The 16,212-nt window shown below is 51.1% G+C and overlaps 1 protein-coding gene and 1 pseudogene across 1 annotated transcript; both read right to left on the minus strand.

The window, feature by feature from the left end:
- LOC102115030 (golgin subfamily A member 2-like) overlaps positions 1–16,212 on the minus strand; it is a 55,268-nt pseudogene that overhangs the window by 17,906 nt on the left and 21,150 nt on the right.
- On the minus strand, positions 2,373–9,797 carry LOC135971563 (golgin subfamily A member 2-like). The gene is made up of 10 exons (XM_065547220.1): positions 9,677–9,797; positions 9,110–9,314; positions 8,415–8,615; positions 7,542–7,605; positions 7,053–7,112; positions 6,792–6,872; positions 5,395–5,626; positions 5,220–5,305; positions 3,763–3,821; positions 2,373–3,432 (listed from the first exon to the last, which is right to left on the minus strand). Exons 1-10 carry the CDS (start codon positions 9,795–9,797, stop codon positions 3,159–3,161), a joined length of 1,383 nt encoding a protein of 460 aa, XP_065403292.1. The 3' UTR covers positions 2,373–3,158.

The raw sequence follows: 16,212 nt of genomic DNA on the forward strand, positions 1-16,212 counted from the left end.
TTTCCTTTTTAAGTGAAAGAAACCAAGACTTAGAGATGGAAAGCAGTTCAATAGTGAGCAGTGGAGCCGAGGCCAGAATTCAGTTTGAATCTAAGGAGCCTCTTATACCACTGTCTTTTCCCTGTGATTGGAGGGCTCCATGTCTCTAGCTGGGATGATAGCCAGCTAGAGGATATTGGGAGGAGTCCAAGGCTACCCACCTCTAAAAGTCAGAGGGCAGGAAGCAAGAAATAGTCATGGCACTGCCCTGGAGGGTGCTGGGGTCACATGTACTGCTCACCAGAGGCAGCTGCCTCTGGCCTCCCACTTCCCTTCCCCAGAGGCTGGTACCCACCTCCCTGCCCTTCTTGAATTGGGCGAGGGTTACCATCTCCTTCAGCTCGCCCAGATGCTTCTTCAGTTCGTGTTTCTGGGAGAGCGCGCGGCTGATGGTGGTACGGTCGTTCTGCACGGTTTGCCTGAGCGCCTCCACCTGCTCCTCCCAGAGCTCGGCCTTCCGCTCCAGCTCCAACAGCCTCTCCTCTTGTTCCAGCAACCTCTCCTCCTGCTCTTGGTTCAGGTGACTCAAGCCCTCATTTTCTTGCACTTGGGCTTAAAGCTGTCCTGTCAGATTCTCCAGCTCCTTCCGCAAGTGCTCAGCCTCTGCTTGTAGCTGCTGCTCCACCTTGGAGGACCCTGCTGGGGACTCCGGGGGCGAGGGTTCAGCTGAGAAAGGAAGCGGCCTTCCGCTCCTGCTCCAGCAGCCTCTCCTCCTGCTCCAGCAGCCTCTCCTCTTGTTCCAGCAGCCTCTCCTCCTGCTCCAGCAGCCTCTCCTCCTGCTCCAGCAGCCTCTCCTCCTGCTCCAGCAGCCTCTCCTCCTGCTCCAGCAGCCTCTCCTCCTGCTCCAGCAGCCTCTCCTCTTGTTCCAGCAACCTCTCCTCCTGCTCTTGATTCAGGCGACTCAAGCCCTCATTTTCTTGCACTTGGGTTTAAAGCTGTCCTGTCAGATTCTCCAGCTCCTTCCGCAGGTGCTCAGCCTCTGCTTGTAGTTGCTGCTCCACCTCGGAGGACCCTGCTGGGAGCTCCGGGGGTGGGGGTTCAGCTGAAAAAGGAAGCGGCCTTCCACTCCTGCTCCAGCAGCCTCTCCTGCTCCAGCAGCCTCTCCTCCTGTTCCAGCAACCTCTCCTCCTGCTCCCAGTTCAGGAGACTCAAGCCCTCATTTTCTTCCACTTGGGCTTAAAGCTGTCCTGCCAGATTCTCCGGCTCCTTCCGCACGTGCTCAGCCTCTGTTTGTAGCTGCTGCTCCACCTCGGAGGGCCCTGCTGGGGGCTCCGGGGGTGGGGGTTCAGCTGAGAAAGGAAGCAGACAATAAGGAATACAGGCCTCTGGATTCTCAAAAAAAAACCCTCCTCTTGGTGCATAGCCCATCTCAGGTTCCCCAAACTTGGCCTCCCTGCTGCTAACGACTCCTCACGCCCTGATGGTAGCCAGACTTCGGGGGTGGGGGTTCAGCTGAGAAAGGAAGCAGACAATAAGGAATACAGGCCTCTGGATTCTCAAAAAAAAACCCTCCTCTTGGTGCATAGCCCATCTCAGGTTCCCCAAACTTGGCCTCCCTGCTGCTAACGACTCCTCACACCCTGATGGTAGCCAGACTTCCAAGCCACTTTCAGGTACAGACAACTGTGGGTGGCTGACAACAGGCACTTTTTCCTCTTTGCTGATGGGGACACTGAGGCTCATGAAGATGACAAGACTTGCCATCTCCTGGCACAGACCTCTTTCCCTCTGCCTCAAAGCCTTTCCATGCGCCCACCTCCCTGGGGCATTCTAAGCCATCCCCACAGCCCTCTGACGCCAGTCCTGCTCCCAGGTCATCCCAGCCCCAGCTCACCCATCTGATTCCTTAGTTCAGCCAAGCTCGTCTCCAGTTCCTGTACTCGACTCATGCTATGTGCCCTCTCCTCCCTCAACGTGTGCACCTGCCCAAAGCACAGGGGGAAAGGGCCCTGGAGAGCAGGGCTGGTGGCTGGACAGGCTACCGTCTCCCTCTCTGCCCCTACCTCCACAAAGCCCAGACCCATGAACCCCCTCTGGCTGTGCTCCTCCCATTTCACAGATGCCTGGAACAATCAAGTGACCTATCTGTGGTTGGGGCTGAAGGGTCAGGTCTCACCTTCTCTGACATCTCCCGCATCCTCTGCCACCACATGGCACTCTCTCCGTGCAGATACTGGGCATACTGGTCTCTCTCCATTTGCAGATACTTCAGCCACTCCATCACCTACAAGAATGGGCACAGAAGTCAGGAAGGGCTGTCAGTGGTCCTCACCTGTTACTGGCCCCCTGGGGTCACCTTCCTTCCACATCCCTCCCTCTGCAAAGCCTCACCTGCCCCAGGTAGATTCCAGCTGTGCCCGCTCCTCCATGGGCTGCTGTAACTGCTGGTTAGCATTAGGGCCTTCACACCAGCTAGACAACTGAATGGTAAAGAAAGAGAAGTTTCTATCTGAGGAGGCTGGGCCGTTCCACACAGTGCCGCTTAAAAGGGCTCAAGCTAGGCTCAATGTACAACTTGGTCAATAAAGATCTCTACTGTGAAGTTGCTTTGCTTTAGAAATAAAAAATAATTTTAAAGAGATCTCAGGCTGGGCATGGTGGCTCGTGCCTGTAATCCCAACACTTTGGGAGGCTGAGGTGAGTGGATTGCTTGAGCTCAGGAGTTCGAGACCAGCCTGGGCAACATGGCGAAGCCGTGTCTCTACAAATACAAAAATTACCCAGGCGTGGTGGTGTGTGCCTATAGTCCCAGCTACTTGAGGGGCTGAGGCAGGAGGATCGCTTAAGCCTGGAAGGTAAAGGCTGCAATGAGCCAAGATCACGCCACTGCACTCCAGCCCCGGTGATAGAGCAAGACCCCATCCCAAAACAAACAAACAGACAAACAAACAAGAACTCTACTCTGTTATTACCATGGAATAGTCGAAGTGTTGGCTTGAACCTCAGAAGGAAATAAACAGACTCATGAGCTAGCCATATAAGTGTAATCTATAAAATAATGGTTTTCATCTATGATGCATTAAAAAAAAAAAAAATTTAAGCCCTAACCCTGAGATTCTGATTCCCTAAGTCTATGACAGGGCCCCAGTTTGTAGATTTTTAGCAGTCTCCAGAGGATTCTATGGCAGGACCAGAACAAGGACCCAAATTTTCCAGCTCTTGGCTGGAGCCTCCCTATACCCTGCATGATCCCTAGACCATGTCCCCAGCTGAATGGGGCTCCCACCACCCCCGGGGCTGCAGCCTCTCGCCTGTTGAAGCGTGAGGTCAGTGAGTTCTAGTTTCTTTTTCAGCTCCTCCAAGTTACGCTGCATCCCTGCCTTGTCAGTCAGTACAACTGGAAGCTGCTCTGCCAAAGCTGAGTTCTCCTGCTTCAGCTCCTTATTGCTGTTGCTATGGCCAGAGGCAGTAGAGAAAGGAATGAACAAAGAACAGAAAGTGCTGCTTTGGTGATCAACCCTCTACCCACACCCCACAACCACAGAACCGTGGCACTGGAAGGGACCTCAGGAATCAAAAGTCACAGGTGGCACACCAGAAAGAAGACATGAGTTGCCCAAGTATACCATGAGTCAGGGGCACAGCCAGCACTAGAGCTTAGCCTGTGCACACATGCAAACCTGTATGACCACCTCACCAAGCTCACCTGCACCCCTCCCACCTCCCAGCACATCACCCATGCTAAGGGCCCCAGACCTCCCATCCCACCGTCCCCCGTCCTACCTGTTCTTGTATAACTTCAGCCTGAGGGCATCACTGTCTCCGGTTAACTGGTTGTTGTACTGAAAATACAGAAAGGTGAAGTCAGGATACAGCAGGCAGAGGAGCAGCTGGCAGACCAGGAACGACAGCTACAGTGACTATTCCACAGTAACACTTCCTCACTCTCAATCACGCCTGACATGTTTTCAAGGCATTTCCAAGCCCACAGTCTCATTTGTTTCTCAAAGAACTCAGTAAGGGTGGAAGGGACAGGGAAGGAGATCAAATTTATAGCTGGTTACCAGAGGCCCAGAGAGATCAGAGAATATTGCTATTGTTATTACCGTTATGACTGCCACTGTTGGAACCTTTATTGAGTGCTTCACCAGGCACCATGCTAGCAATCCCATTTAATCCTCACAACCACCATAGCAGGCAGTTACCATTATCACCTCTATTGTGTAGTTGAAAAACATGGCGTGTCAGAGGTTAAGTGCTTGCCTAAGATCATCAGACAGAGTTGGGATTTGAACACTCAGGTATATCTGATTTTCTAAGCCCATTTTTTTGCTGTCAGGCAGGAAAATAGGATCTGGAGGCAGGGAACATAAGGCCTGCTCACACTTCAGCTATAACAGGAAATATCCTCCCTATGGGGCCTATGGCTAAATGACTTTGTAACTTTACTTCATCCTCTCCATTTACATAGGGCATACCCAAAGTAACCAATGGAATCCTCTAGGGGGTAAACTCCCAAAAATTCTTTAACGGTGCCTTTGAGCCCTTATGCTCAGGTGCACTCCCACACTGTGGAGTGTGCTTTCAGTTTCAATAAATCCCTCCATTCCTTCCTCACTTTGTGCATTTTGTCCAATTCTTTGTTCAAGACGCCAAGAAGCTGGACACCCTCCACTTTTAACAGCTGGGGGTGGGGGCACAGAAAGAAAGGGGTATAATCTGGTGTTCAGTTTTTGAAGGGTACACACCCATAGTCCAAAACTCAGAAAATACAGAAGGGAAATATCTCCCAGCCACCCCGTTCCTCTCTCCTAAGTTTTTTACAAATCCTTGCAGACATGTTTTATGTATATTATCATAGTACACACACAAACACACACACACGTTCCCTCTTTCTACACAAATGGTAACATACTAAAGATACTCTTCTGTACCTTCACAGTGCAAGTACCATACCCCCACCTAGGACTTGGCCAAGGCCACAGCCAGGTAAGGGCAGGGTAGGCACTTGGCCTCCAAGCTCTGCATCCAGTGCTCGCTCCCAACAGTGCCCCCAACTCACCCACAGCAGCCGACACAGCCCCAGGCTGACTCTAACAACCACGCACGAAAGCAGCAAGAAATGGCCCATGTTGCTTTCTGGGCAGGACACTCCATCCTGCAGAAGGGACCTAAAGGTCCCTCACTCCTCCATCTGGAAAGCCGGGCTGCCAGGGTATGGGGCAGGTGGTTGGACTTACCCTATCTGCCTTCCTCTGCTCCCGTTGCAACTCACCCACATGCTTCCAGGAATACTGCAGATGGCTGGCCAGATCCTCGGCCTCTTCTAGAATGAAAGAGGTTGAGATGGGACCCAAAGGCCTAAAGGCCTGTCAAAGCGCCAGGTTGAAGGATGATGGGTGCCCAGATTCCCACCTTCAAACTGCCTGGCAGCATGTTCAGTGTGATACAGTGCTGTATTCAATTCTGCTTTCTCAAACATCAAAATTCCAGTTACCTGATTTGAACCTTTGGGAGAAAAGCCAAGCAAATGCTGAAAGAGAAGGAAAGCAACATTCTCCAGAGGACAGGAGGGAACTTCACACCCTCCACTCACCTGTAATTGCCTCTTTAGGGCTCCCTGGTTTTGCTGGCTTTCTTGCTTTTCCTGTAGGAAGAGGAAGACAGAGCTCTTACTAGGGGGAGGCAGAGATGGCTCAGCAAGGGACTTGCCCCCTGAATGCCACCAATGCCCCAGGACAGGCCCACCCATGGGACCAGGTTATCAGGGACCCTGTGGGGATGAGGTGGAATCTGGGGGATAAGCCTTCTTCTCCAGGCTGTGAGTGGGCAAGACGAGACTGGGGCCTCTACATCTGAGTGCCCCCCAAACCCAGCAGTCATGCTGTGAGCAAAGAAATCACGTTACTACTTCCAGTTGATCCACAATTTCTTGGATGTGTTATTTCCTTGGGAGAGTCAAAGGAAGGTGACCAAGGGTGGCCCCTTCAACTCTATTCCCCAGGCCAGGAAGCAGTAGGCAGAGGCCAGAAGTGGATTTTAAAGGCAAAGTTCTCAGACCCACTGGGACCACGAACTGGTCAACTCTCCTCAAGCTCCCAAGGACAGAGGATTTGGGTCTTTGTTGGTTTTGGCCCACAGCCACAGAACTGAAAGTCTGAATCTGGATTCTCCCGAAAGGACAGTAACATAAACCTTTAGAGATGGAGTCTGAGAAAAGCTCACCCTTCTACCAGCTTATGATTTAGAAAGGTGCATTCACTCAACAAACATAGACTGAGCACATACGGGCCAGGTATGGTTCTTCACAGCAGAGATATAGGACAGAAAAGGACAGACAGGATCCCTTGGCCCTGAGGTTTACATTCTACTGGACCTTTAAATCATGGACTCTCAGAGCTAACAGAGACTTTTAATACTCTCTAACTCTACCTCCTTGGGAAACACAAGCCCAAGGAGAGGTGGATTGTCCAGAATCAAAGAACAAATTAGGGCCTGAGTCAGGGTGGAAATACAGGGCTCCTGAAAACCAATCAGGCCAGTGCTTCCCTGAGACGCCACAACCCCAGGGCATGTGTGGCAAGAGCTGGAGCAGGGGTGTCTGGAGAAGAGACAGTAGGCAAAGAAGGCAGCAACAGAAGAGCCATGATGCATGCTCTGTGCTCTGGGGTCCCTCCAGCTGAGGCCACGGCCCCCCAGCTCCCCATTTGCCCTTGGCATCAGGGACCCCCAGTCCTTTCTTCAGGGCCCCAAGGGGAAACTGGAGCCCAGGACTTGCAGTGTGGAATCAGTGGACCCCATTGAACTCTTACCAATGACTTGATGGTTTTATTCAGTTGACTGATTGTTATATAACTTGAGCCCAGGGTGACTGTTACCTCTTGGTATCTGCTCTGAGGCACATGAAGAGAGGAGTTGGAGGAGGATTGAGGGGAGAGGTAGAGAGAGCAATCATTAGGGTTGGGGTGTGTGTGAGCTGTCTCAGCTGGCAGAGGGGCACCCAGCCCCCGCTGTGGGAGGAGGTTGGAGGGCTGGCCTGCAGGGTCATTGGGTCATGGCCCAGGGCCTCTTACCTCCAGATCCTTCAAGGTAGCAGATGATGCAGGACCCTCCGCATAGATACGTGTTGCTGACTACAAGAGATGAGGGTGCGCATGGAGATCTTCTGTCCCCGCAGTGTCTGAGCCCTCTGACTTCCTTTCTTCCCCAGCAACTGGCAACATTTTCTTTTCTGCATAACTTGGACCCTTCATCCTGTAACCTCTTTGTGCCAACTTCTTTCATGGTTCTTATCTCCCCACCATCCTTCCCTCCCAAGCAGCTCTCATCCGGTGTTTCTACAGGAGGTTACATAAAATGATGTAACCAGCCACAGGGTCCAACTCCTTCATATGAACAGCTTCAAGGAAGAAGCCTCAGGGAAGAGGCAACTTCCTCAACATTGCCCAGCAAATCGGCTGGTCCCAGGATCTTCCTTCTCTCTTGTGATCCCTGCCTCAGCTTCTTTCTATCATACTTTCCTTCTCCCCGCACTCCCCTCTGGGCCACAATTTCTGAAGTACCTCAGAAGCAACGCCATTGAGCTGTTGGGAGAGTTGTTGCAGGCTCTCGGTTGATGAGAAGGTCCTAAGGGCAGAGACACAGATGTCAGGAGTGCAGGTGGCTCAATGGGAAAGAAGGTCTTAGACACTGGTCTCCCTGACTTCCTCAGCCTAGAGACTGCTGCCCTGATAGGAGACACTCACTTACTTTCATCCATGAGATTGGGGCTAGCATCATCATTCTATGTGGGAAGAAACATATGAGATGGTCACTCAATTTCTGTAAGAATCACCGAGGGCAGGGTGAGCCAAGTTACCAAGCTCATTCCAACAATATTCTATGTCCCCAAACCTCAAGGAAAAGCCCAGGTTCAGCCTTCCCCCATCCCAGTCCCCAGGAAGGGCACTTCGCCCTAGGGAACAAACTACTTGTGAAAAAAGAAGAGAATCCATAGTAGGTACAGGAGGGCAGTAGGCAGAGGAGGAGGCATGAACCTGAGGTGCCACTATACTAGCGAGACTGGCACCAGGGCAAGGGACACCACCAGGTAACACGGTGTCATCAGCAGGTGGCTATACAGACGCAGCATGGTCTTTGGCGTCTGTCACAGAACAGAGCGCAGGGTGTTAGGGGGCCATGCGGGAGAGAAGGTGCCTTGGTGCCATGGACACAAGAGTGTGGAACAGGTAGGACAGATGCTGGTGCAGTCAGACTGACAGTCACGCATGCTTGGAGCCACTTGGGGGTGTGGATATGGTTTGCCCAGGCCTTGGGCTGCTAGGCAGAATTTCGAATGGCCAAAGCTCAAAGCAGGGGCTGCACAGCCTCTTTCATGAACACATGAGGACCTCACTCCCCATGGAGCTCAGCAAAAGACAGCAGCAGGTTCTGACCTGTGGCAGCCACAGCAGGCTGGAGGAAGGTGCACCAAAGTCAGGGAGGAGAAAGGCACTGTTCTTCCAGAAGGCCAGTCTGTGCCGCAGGTGACCCTAACTGGGCCCCTCCTGGGCAGAGGACAGTGATGAGGAAGTAGTAGTCTGGGCAATGTACAATGTAGCTGTCTGCCTCTCTCTTCTCCCTTGCCTTCTCCCTTACAGTGGCATAATCAGTGGGGATTACCATCTCCTACAGCTCACCCAGCTTCTCTGGCAGCTCCTCCTTGATGTGCTGCTCAGACTAAAGTGCACTGGTGATCTCCATGTTCTCATTGTTCTGGACAGAGACAAGCAATCACGCCTCCCACTGCAGCTGGAGATCCCAGAACTTGGTGTCTGCCTCCCATGGCACCGGGAAGGATGGAGGCAGTTTAGAAAAATGATCCCCTCTCCCCCACAGCCATCAAAGCAGGGCTCTGGCTCACAGGTCCCTTCAGAAGTGTCACTTCACATGAGGGCTACACTGCCCCCACTTAACAGGTGGGGAAACAAAGTCTTGGAGGGCTAGGGAGGAGGACAGTCTCCCCAGGTGGGATGCACCAGTTTTACAAAGCTGCTCTCTGCAGCTGCTCCTTGAGCTCAGGGTTCTGGGAGAGTGCAGGGCTGATGGTGGTGAGGTCGTTCTGCATGGTCCCCAGGGTTTGCCTGCGTACCTCCGCCTGCTCCCCTCAGAGCTCAGCTCCAGCAGCCTCTCCTCCTGCTCCCAGTTCAGGCGTTTCAAGCCCTCATTGTCTTGCATGTGGGCCCACTGGAGCTGTCCTGCCACACTCTCCAGCTCCTTCCACAGGTGCTCAGCCTCTGCTTGTAGCTGCTGCTGCAGCTGGAGACCCCAGAACTTGGTGTCTGCCTCCCATGGCACTGGGAAGGATGGAGGCAGATCAGAAAAATGATCCTCTCTCGCCCACAGCCATCAAAGCAGGGCTCTGGCTCACAGGTCCCTTCAGAAGTGCCACTTCACATGAGGGCTGTGCCCCCTACTGGGGGCTCCAGGGGTGAGGATTCAGCTGAGAAAGGAAGCAGACAATAAGGGCCTCTGGATTCTCAAAAAAACCCTCCTCTTGGTACACAGCTCCTCTCAGGCTCCCCAGACTTGGCCTCCCTGCTAATGATTCTCAAAAAAACCCTCTGCATTCTCAAAAAAAAAAAAAAAAAATCCTTCTCTTGATCCACTCCTCCCCTCAAGCTCCCCAAACTTGGCCTCCCTGCTAATGATTCCTCACACCCTGATGGTAGCCAATCTTCCAAGCCACTTTCAGATAGAGACACCTGTGGGTGGCTGACAACTTTTTCCTCTTGGCTGATGGGGACATTGAGGCTCGTGAAGATGACAAGACTTGCCATCTCCTGGCACAGACCTCTTTCCCTCTGCCTCAAAGCCTTTCCATGCGCCCACCTCCCTGGGGCATTCTAAGCCATCCCCACAGCCCTCTGACGCCAGTCCTGCTCCCAGGTCACCCCAGCCCCAGCTCACCCATCTGGTTCCTTAGTTCAGCCAAGCTCGTCTCCAGTTCCTGTACTCGACTCATGCTATGTGCCCTCTCCTCCCTCAACGTGTGCACCTGCCCAAAGCACAGGGGGAAAGGGCCCTGGAGAGCAGGGCTGGTGGCTGGACAGGCTACCGTCTCCCTCTCTGCCCCTACCTCCACAAAGCCCAGACCCATGAACCCCCTCTGGCTGTGCTCCTCCCATTTCACAGATGCCTGGAACAATCAAGTGACCTATCTGTGGTTGGGGCTGAAGGGTCAGGTCTCACCTCCTCTGACATCTCCCGCATCCTCTGCCAACACAAAGTGCTCTCTCCTTTCAGATTCTCAGCGTGTTGATCTTTCTCCATCTGTAGTTGTTTCAGTGACTCCATCACCTGCAAGAATGGGCACAGAAGTTAGGAAGGGCTGTCACTGGTCCTCACCTGCTCCTGACCACCTGGGGTTATCTTCCTTCCACATCCCTCCCTCCGCAAAGCCTCACCTGCCCCAGGTGTGCTTCCAGCTGTGCCCGCTCCTCCATGGCCTGCTGTAACTGCTGGTTAGCATCAAGAGCTTCATAACCAGCTTCAACTCCTCCATCTGGGAAGCTGGGCTGCCAGGGGATGGGGCAGGCTGTACGACTCACCCTGTCCATGTTCTTCTGCTGCGTGGAGACAGCAAAGAGAGTTCGTTCCAACTCTCCCGTAAACTGCTGCAAATACTGCAGGCGGCTGGCCAGATCCATGGACTCTCCTGAAATGAGAGAAGTTGAGATGGGGCCCAAAGGACTACCCCTAAAAGCCTGTCAAAGCGCCAGGTTGAAGGATGGTGGGTGCCCAGATTCCCACCTTCAAACTGCCTGGGAGCACATTCAGTGTGATACAGTGCTGTCTTCAATTCTGCTTTCTCAAACATCAAGATTCCAACTGTCTGATTTGAACCTTTGGGAGAAAAGCCAAGCAAGTGCAGAAAGAGAAGAGATTCACCCGAAAGGACAGTAACATAAACCTCTGTGAGGCAGGAAAATAGGGTCTGGAGGCAGGGAACCTAAGACTGTTGCGCGCCGACTTCCTAGAATCAAATCAAATAGTAAATAGTGAGAAGTTCAGATCTGGGGAGCCTGGGCTGTTCCACATAGTGCCCTTTAAAAGGTCCAGAGCCCGGCTTAATGTACAACTTGGTCAATAAAGATCTCTACTGTCGAGTTTCTTTGCTTTAGAAATAAAAAATTAAATAATTTTTTTAAAGATTTCAGGCCAAGGATGGTGGTTCATGCCTGTAATAACACCACTTTGGGAGGTGGAGGTGGGTGGATTGCTTGAGATCAGGAGTTCAAGACCAGTCTGGGAAACATGGCAAAGCCCCGTCTCTACAAATACAAAAGTTACCCAGGCATGGTGGTGTGCACCTGTAGTCCCAGCTACTTGAGAGGCTGAGGCAGGAGGATCGCTTGAGCCTGGGAGGTGGAGGTTGCAGTGAGCCAAGATCACGCCACTGCACTCCAGCCCCGGTGATACAGGGAGGCCCCGTCCCAAAATAAAAAACAAACAAACAAAAACTCTACTCTCGATTATTACCGTGGAATAGTTGAAGTGTTGGCTTGAACCTCAGAAGGAAATAAACAGACTCATGAGCTAGCCATATAAGTGTAATCTATAAAATAATGGTTTTCATCCATGATGCAATTTTTTAAAAAATGTAAGCCCTAACCCTGAGATTCTGATTCCCCAGGTCTACGGCAGGGCCCCAGTTTGTAGATTTTTAGCAGTCTCTAGAGGATTCTATGGCAGGACCAGAACAAGGACCCAAATTTTCCAGCTCTTGGCTGGAGCCTCCCCATACCCTGCATGATCCCTAGACCATGTCCTCAGCCGGATGGGGCTCCCACCACCCCTGGGGCTGCAGCCTCTTGCCTGAAGCAGGAGCTCAGTCCTCTCCAGCTTCCTGTGCAGCTCCTTCAAGTTGAGTTAAATCCCTGACTTCGCAGTCACTAGGACTTGAAGCTTCTCTTCTTGTTCTGAGTTCTTCTGCTTCAGGTCCTCATTGTTTTGGCTATGGCCAGAGGCAGGAGAGAAAGGAATGAACGAAGAACAGAAAGGACTACAATGAAGAGCAGAAAGGACGGCTCCTCTACCTTCGCCCCACAACAACAGAACCGTGGCACTGGAAGGGACTTCAGGAATCAAGTCACAGGTGGCACACCAGAGAGAAGACATGAGTTCCCCAAGGCCACACCGTGAGTCAGGGGCACAGCTAGCGCTAGAGCTTAGCCTGTGCACACATGCAAACCTGTATGACCACCTCACCAAGCTCACCTGCACCCCTCCCACCTCCCAGCACATCACCCATGCTAAGGGCCCCAGACCTCCCATCCCACTGTCCCCCGTCCTACCTGTTCTTGTATAACTTCAGCCTGAGGGCATCTCTGTCTTTGGTTACCTCCTTGTTATACTGCAAATACAGAAAGATTAAGTCAGGATATAGCAGGCAGAGGAGCAGCTGGCTGACCAGTAACAATAGCTATAATAACTATTCCCCAGTTAACACTTCCTTACTCTCAATCACAGCTGACATATTTTCAAGGCATTTCCAAGCCCATAGTCTCATTTGTTTCTCAAAGAACTCAATAAGGGTGGAAGGGACAGGGAAAGAGATCGAATTTATAGCTGGTTACCAGAGGCCCAGAGAGATCAGAGAATATTGCTATTGTTATTACCATTATTACTATCACTATTTGAACTTTTGAGTGCTTCACCAGGCACCATGCTAGCAATCCATTTAATTCTCACAACCACCATATGAGACAGTTACTACTATTACCTCTGTTGAGCAGGTAAAAAACATGGGGTATTAGAGGTTAATTGCTTGCCTAAGATCACTCAGACAGAGCTGGGATTTGAACACCCAGGTATATCTGATTCTCTAAGCCCTTTTTTTTAATGGGGGTTGGGACACAGAAAGGAAGGAGGAAATTAATCTTTTGTTCACCTTTTGAAAGGATGATAAATTCACATAGTCCAAAACTCAGAAGGTACAGAAGGGAAATATCTCCCAGCCACCCTGTGTCTCTCTCCTGAGTTTTGTATGAATCCTTTTGTGGCAGGCCAATTCTCCCTGACAATCACACAGACAGGCCTTCATGACAGTCACACAGACAGCCCTGCACAGCACTCCAGTTTACACAAACAAATTTCCACAGAGCTGCCTTAACATTGAGCAAATAGTTAAACCTAGAGAAATTCATGCCCAGGTATCAAAGCTAGAAAAGAAACATATGGTCAGTAGGACCCTTGCATAGGCTTCTCCCTAACCTGGAGCAAGTCAAAATAATAAAGACAGTCTTATATTCCTAGTCTCGGGTTGACGGAATCTGAGACGAGTCAAGGTAACAGAGGCAGCTGTTTGAATAGATTCATTGGAGAGTCTAAGGCAGCTCTCCAGACCAAGCTGTGAGGGAGATAAGATAGAAATAATCACTCTGATACCACAGTAGACAGGCCTTGAGGGTACTGGGGCCCTCACAGCTTAATCAGACTTAGCCAGCACTTTTTGCCTCTGACTTTCTAGTTGAAACAAAATTAGTTATCAATAGACTTAGGTGAATGCTATGCTGCACGTAGGCACATAACCCCAACCTATATAAGCACTAAGAAAATTGTAACACTTCGAGTTGGCCTGGTGGAATTATCTCCAGCCTTCTCCCTGTATCCGGTTACAGCAATAAATTCCCTTCTTTCCTAGTTTGTTTCTCATTTTTGAGCCTCAAGAAAACGCAGCCAGTGGCTCTGAAACCACTTTCAAGCATGTTTTATGTATATTATCATAGTACTTACACACACAGACACGCACACACACACGTTCCCTCTCTCTACACAAATGGTAACATACTAAAGATATTCTTCTGTACCTTCACAGTGTAAGTACCATATCCCCCACTTAGGACTTGGCCAAGGCCACAGCCAGGTAAGGGCACGGTAGGCACTTGGCCTCCGAGCTCTGCATCCAGTGCTGCACGTCCAAACTCTGCTTGCTCCCCACAGCGCTCCCCAACTCACCCACAGCAGCCAACTCAGCCCTAGGCTGCCTCTAACAACAACATACAAAAGCAATGAGAAATGGCCCATGCTGTTTTCTGGGCAGGACACTCCATCCTGTAGAAGGGACCTAAAGGTCCCTCACTCCTCCATCTGGGAACCTGGGCTGCCAAGGGATGGGGCAGGCAATAGGACTCACCCTGTCCATGTTCTTCTGCTGCGTCGAGACAGCAAAGAGTCCAATCCAACTCTCCCACACGCTGCTGGGAATACTGCAGGTGGCTGGCCAGATCCGTGGACTCTCCTGAAATGAGAGAGGTTGAGATGGGGCCCAAAGGACTCCCCCAAAAGGCCTGTCAAAGCACCAGGTTGAAGGATGACGGGGTGCCCAGATTCCCACCTTCAAAGTTCCTGGCAGCACATTGCATATGATAGAGTTCAGTATTTAATTTTCCTTTCTCAGACATCAGTATGTTGGTTCTCTGGATTTGAACCTTTGGGAGAAAAGCCAAGCAAGTGCTAAAAGAAAAGGAAAGCAACACTCTCCAGAGGACAGGAGGGAACTTCACACCCTCCACTCACCTCTGCCTCTTTAGGGCTCTCCCTGGTTTTGCTGGCTTTCTTGCTTTTCCTGTAGGAAAAGGAAGACAGAGCTCTTACTAGGGGGAGGCAGAGATGGCTCAGCAAGGGACTTGCCTCCTGAATGCCGCCAATGCCCCAGGACAGGCCCACCCATGGGACTAGGTTATCAGGGACCCTGTGGGGATGAGGTGGAATATGGGGGATAAGCCTTCTTCCCCAGGCTGGGAGTGGGCAAGACGAGACTGGGGCCTCTACATCTGAGTGCCCCCCAAACCCAGCAGTCATGCTGTGAGCAAAGAAATCACGTTACTACTTCCAGTTGATCCACAATTTCTTGGTTGTGCTGTTTCGTGGGGAGGGTCAAAGGAAGGGGACCAAGGGTGGCCCCCTCGACTCTATTGCCCAGACCATGAAGCGGTAGGTAGAGGCCAGGAGTGGATTTTAAAGGCAAAGTTCTCAGACCCACTGGGACCACGAACTGGTCAACTCTCCTCAAGCTCCCAAGGACAGAGGATTTGGGTCTTTGTTGGTTTTGGCCCACAGCCACAGAACTGAAAGTCTGAATCTGGATTCTCCCAAAACGACAGTAACATAAACCTCTATGAGGCAGGAAAATAGGGTCCGGAGGCAGGGAACCTAAGACTGTTTCGCGCCGACTTCCTAGAACCAAAATGAAAAGAAAACCCTAGCTTTCCATGTCTGAGTAACGAAAGAACCAGAGGCTACTACCTTTCACCTTTTCTGTGAGGCAGATGGGAAACTGGCTGTCTGCAACAAGTTAAGACTGATTGCTGGTCAAGTCTTCATTTGCAAAGACGTATAACTTTGTAACTTCACCCTAGCCTCTGGTTGGTTGCTGGTTGCTTTTTGCAACCAATCAGATTGTTTGCACAGGAGTGTGACTTTTGTAACTTCACTTCAGCCTCTGCTTGGATGCTTTCTGCAACCAATCAGACTGATTGCGGCTACCACTTCAGTTACATGAGGTGAGCATGAAGTGGCCAATGGGAAACTTCTGGCGGATATTTGGACCCAGGAAGATTCTGTATCCAGGCCCTTGAGAGGCTCCTCAGGCCCACTCCCACACTGTGGAGTGTACTTGTGTTTTCAATAAATCCCTGCTTTGGTTCTTTTGTTGCTTCATTCTTTCTTTGCTTTGCTGGGCATTTTATCCAATTCTTTGTTCAAAATTCCAAGATCTTGGACAACTTGTAGTCACGACCTTCTACCAGTGACATGTATAGATGGAGTCTGAGAAAAGCCCAACATTCTGCCAGTTTGTGATTTGGAAAATGCATTCACTCAACACTGAGCACACACGGGCCAGGTACAATTCTTCATAGCAGGGATATAGGACAAAAAAGGACAGACAGGATCCCTTGGCCCTGAGGTTTACATTCTAGTGGACCTTTAAATCTTGGACTCTCAGAGCTAGCAGAGACATCTGATACTCTCTACCTCCTCAGGAAACACAAGCCCAAGGAGGAGAGGTGGCTTGTCCAGAATCAAAGAGAAAATTAGGGACTGAGTCAGGGCAGAAATGTGGAGTTCCTAGCAACCAGTCAGACTAGCACTTCCCTGAGAGGCAACAATCCCAAGGCGTGTGTGGCAAGGACTGGAGCAGGGGTGTCTGGAAAAGAGACAGTAGGCAAAGAGGGCAGCAACAGAAGAGCC

The sequence above is a fragment of the Macaca fascicularis genome, chromosome 7 (genome assembly GCF_037993035.2).
Source record: "Macaca fascicularis isolate 582-1 chromosome 7, T2T-MFA8v1.1".
In the NCBI taxonomy this organism is placed as follows: Eukaryota; Metazoa; Chordata; class Mammalia; order Primates; family Cercopithecidae; genus Macaca; species Macaca fascicularis.

What these genes read in the sequence shown, in the direction of transcription:
- LOC135971563 (XM_065547220.1), bottom strand. Translation starts at nt 9,797, where the DNA reads ATGGCAAGTCTTGTCATCTTCACGAGCCTCAATGTCCCCATCAGCCAA. An exon ending in ATAAAACCATCAAGTCATTG is followed by an intron (nt 5,627 to 6,791) that starts GTAAGAGTTCAA and finishes CTCTTCCTACAG; the next exon opens with GAAAAGCAAGAAAGCCAGCA. An exon ending in AGCAGAGGAAGGCAGATAGG is followed by an intron (nt 3,822 to 5,219) that starts GTAAGTCCAACC and finishes CTGTATTTTCAG; the next exon opens with TACAACAACCAGTTAACCGG.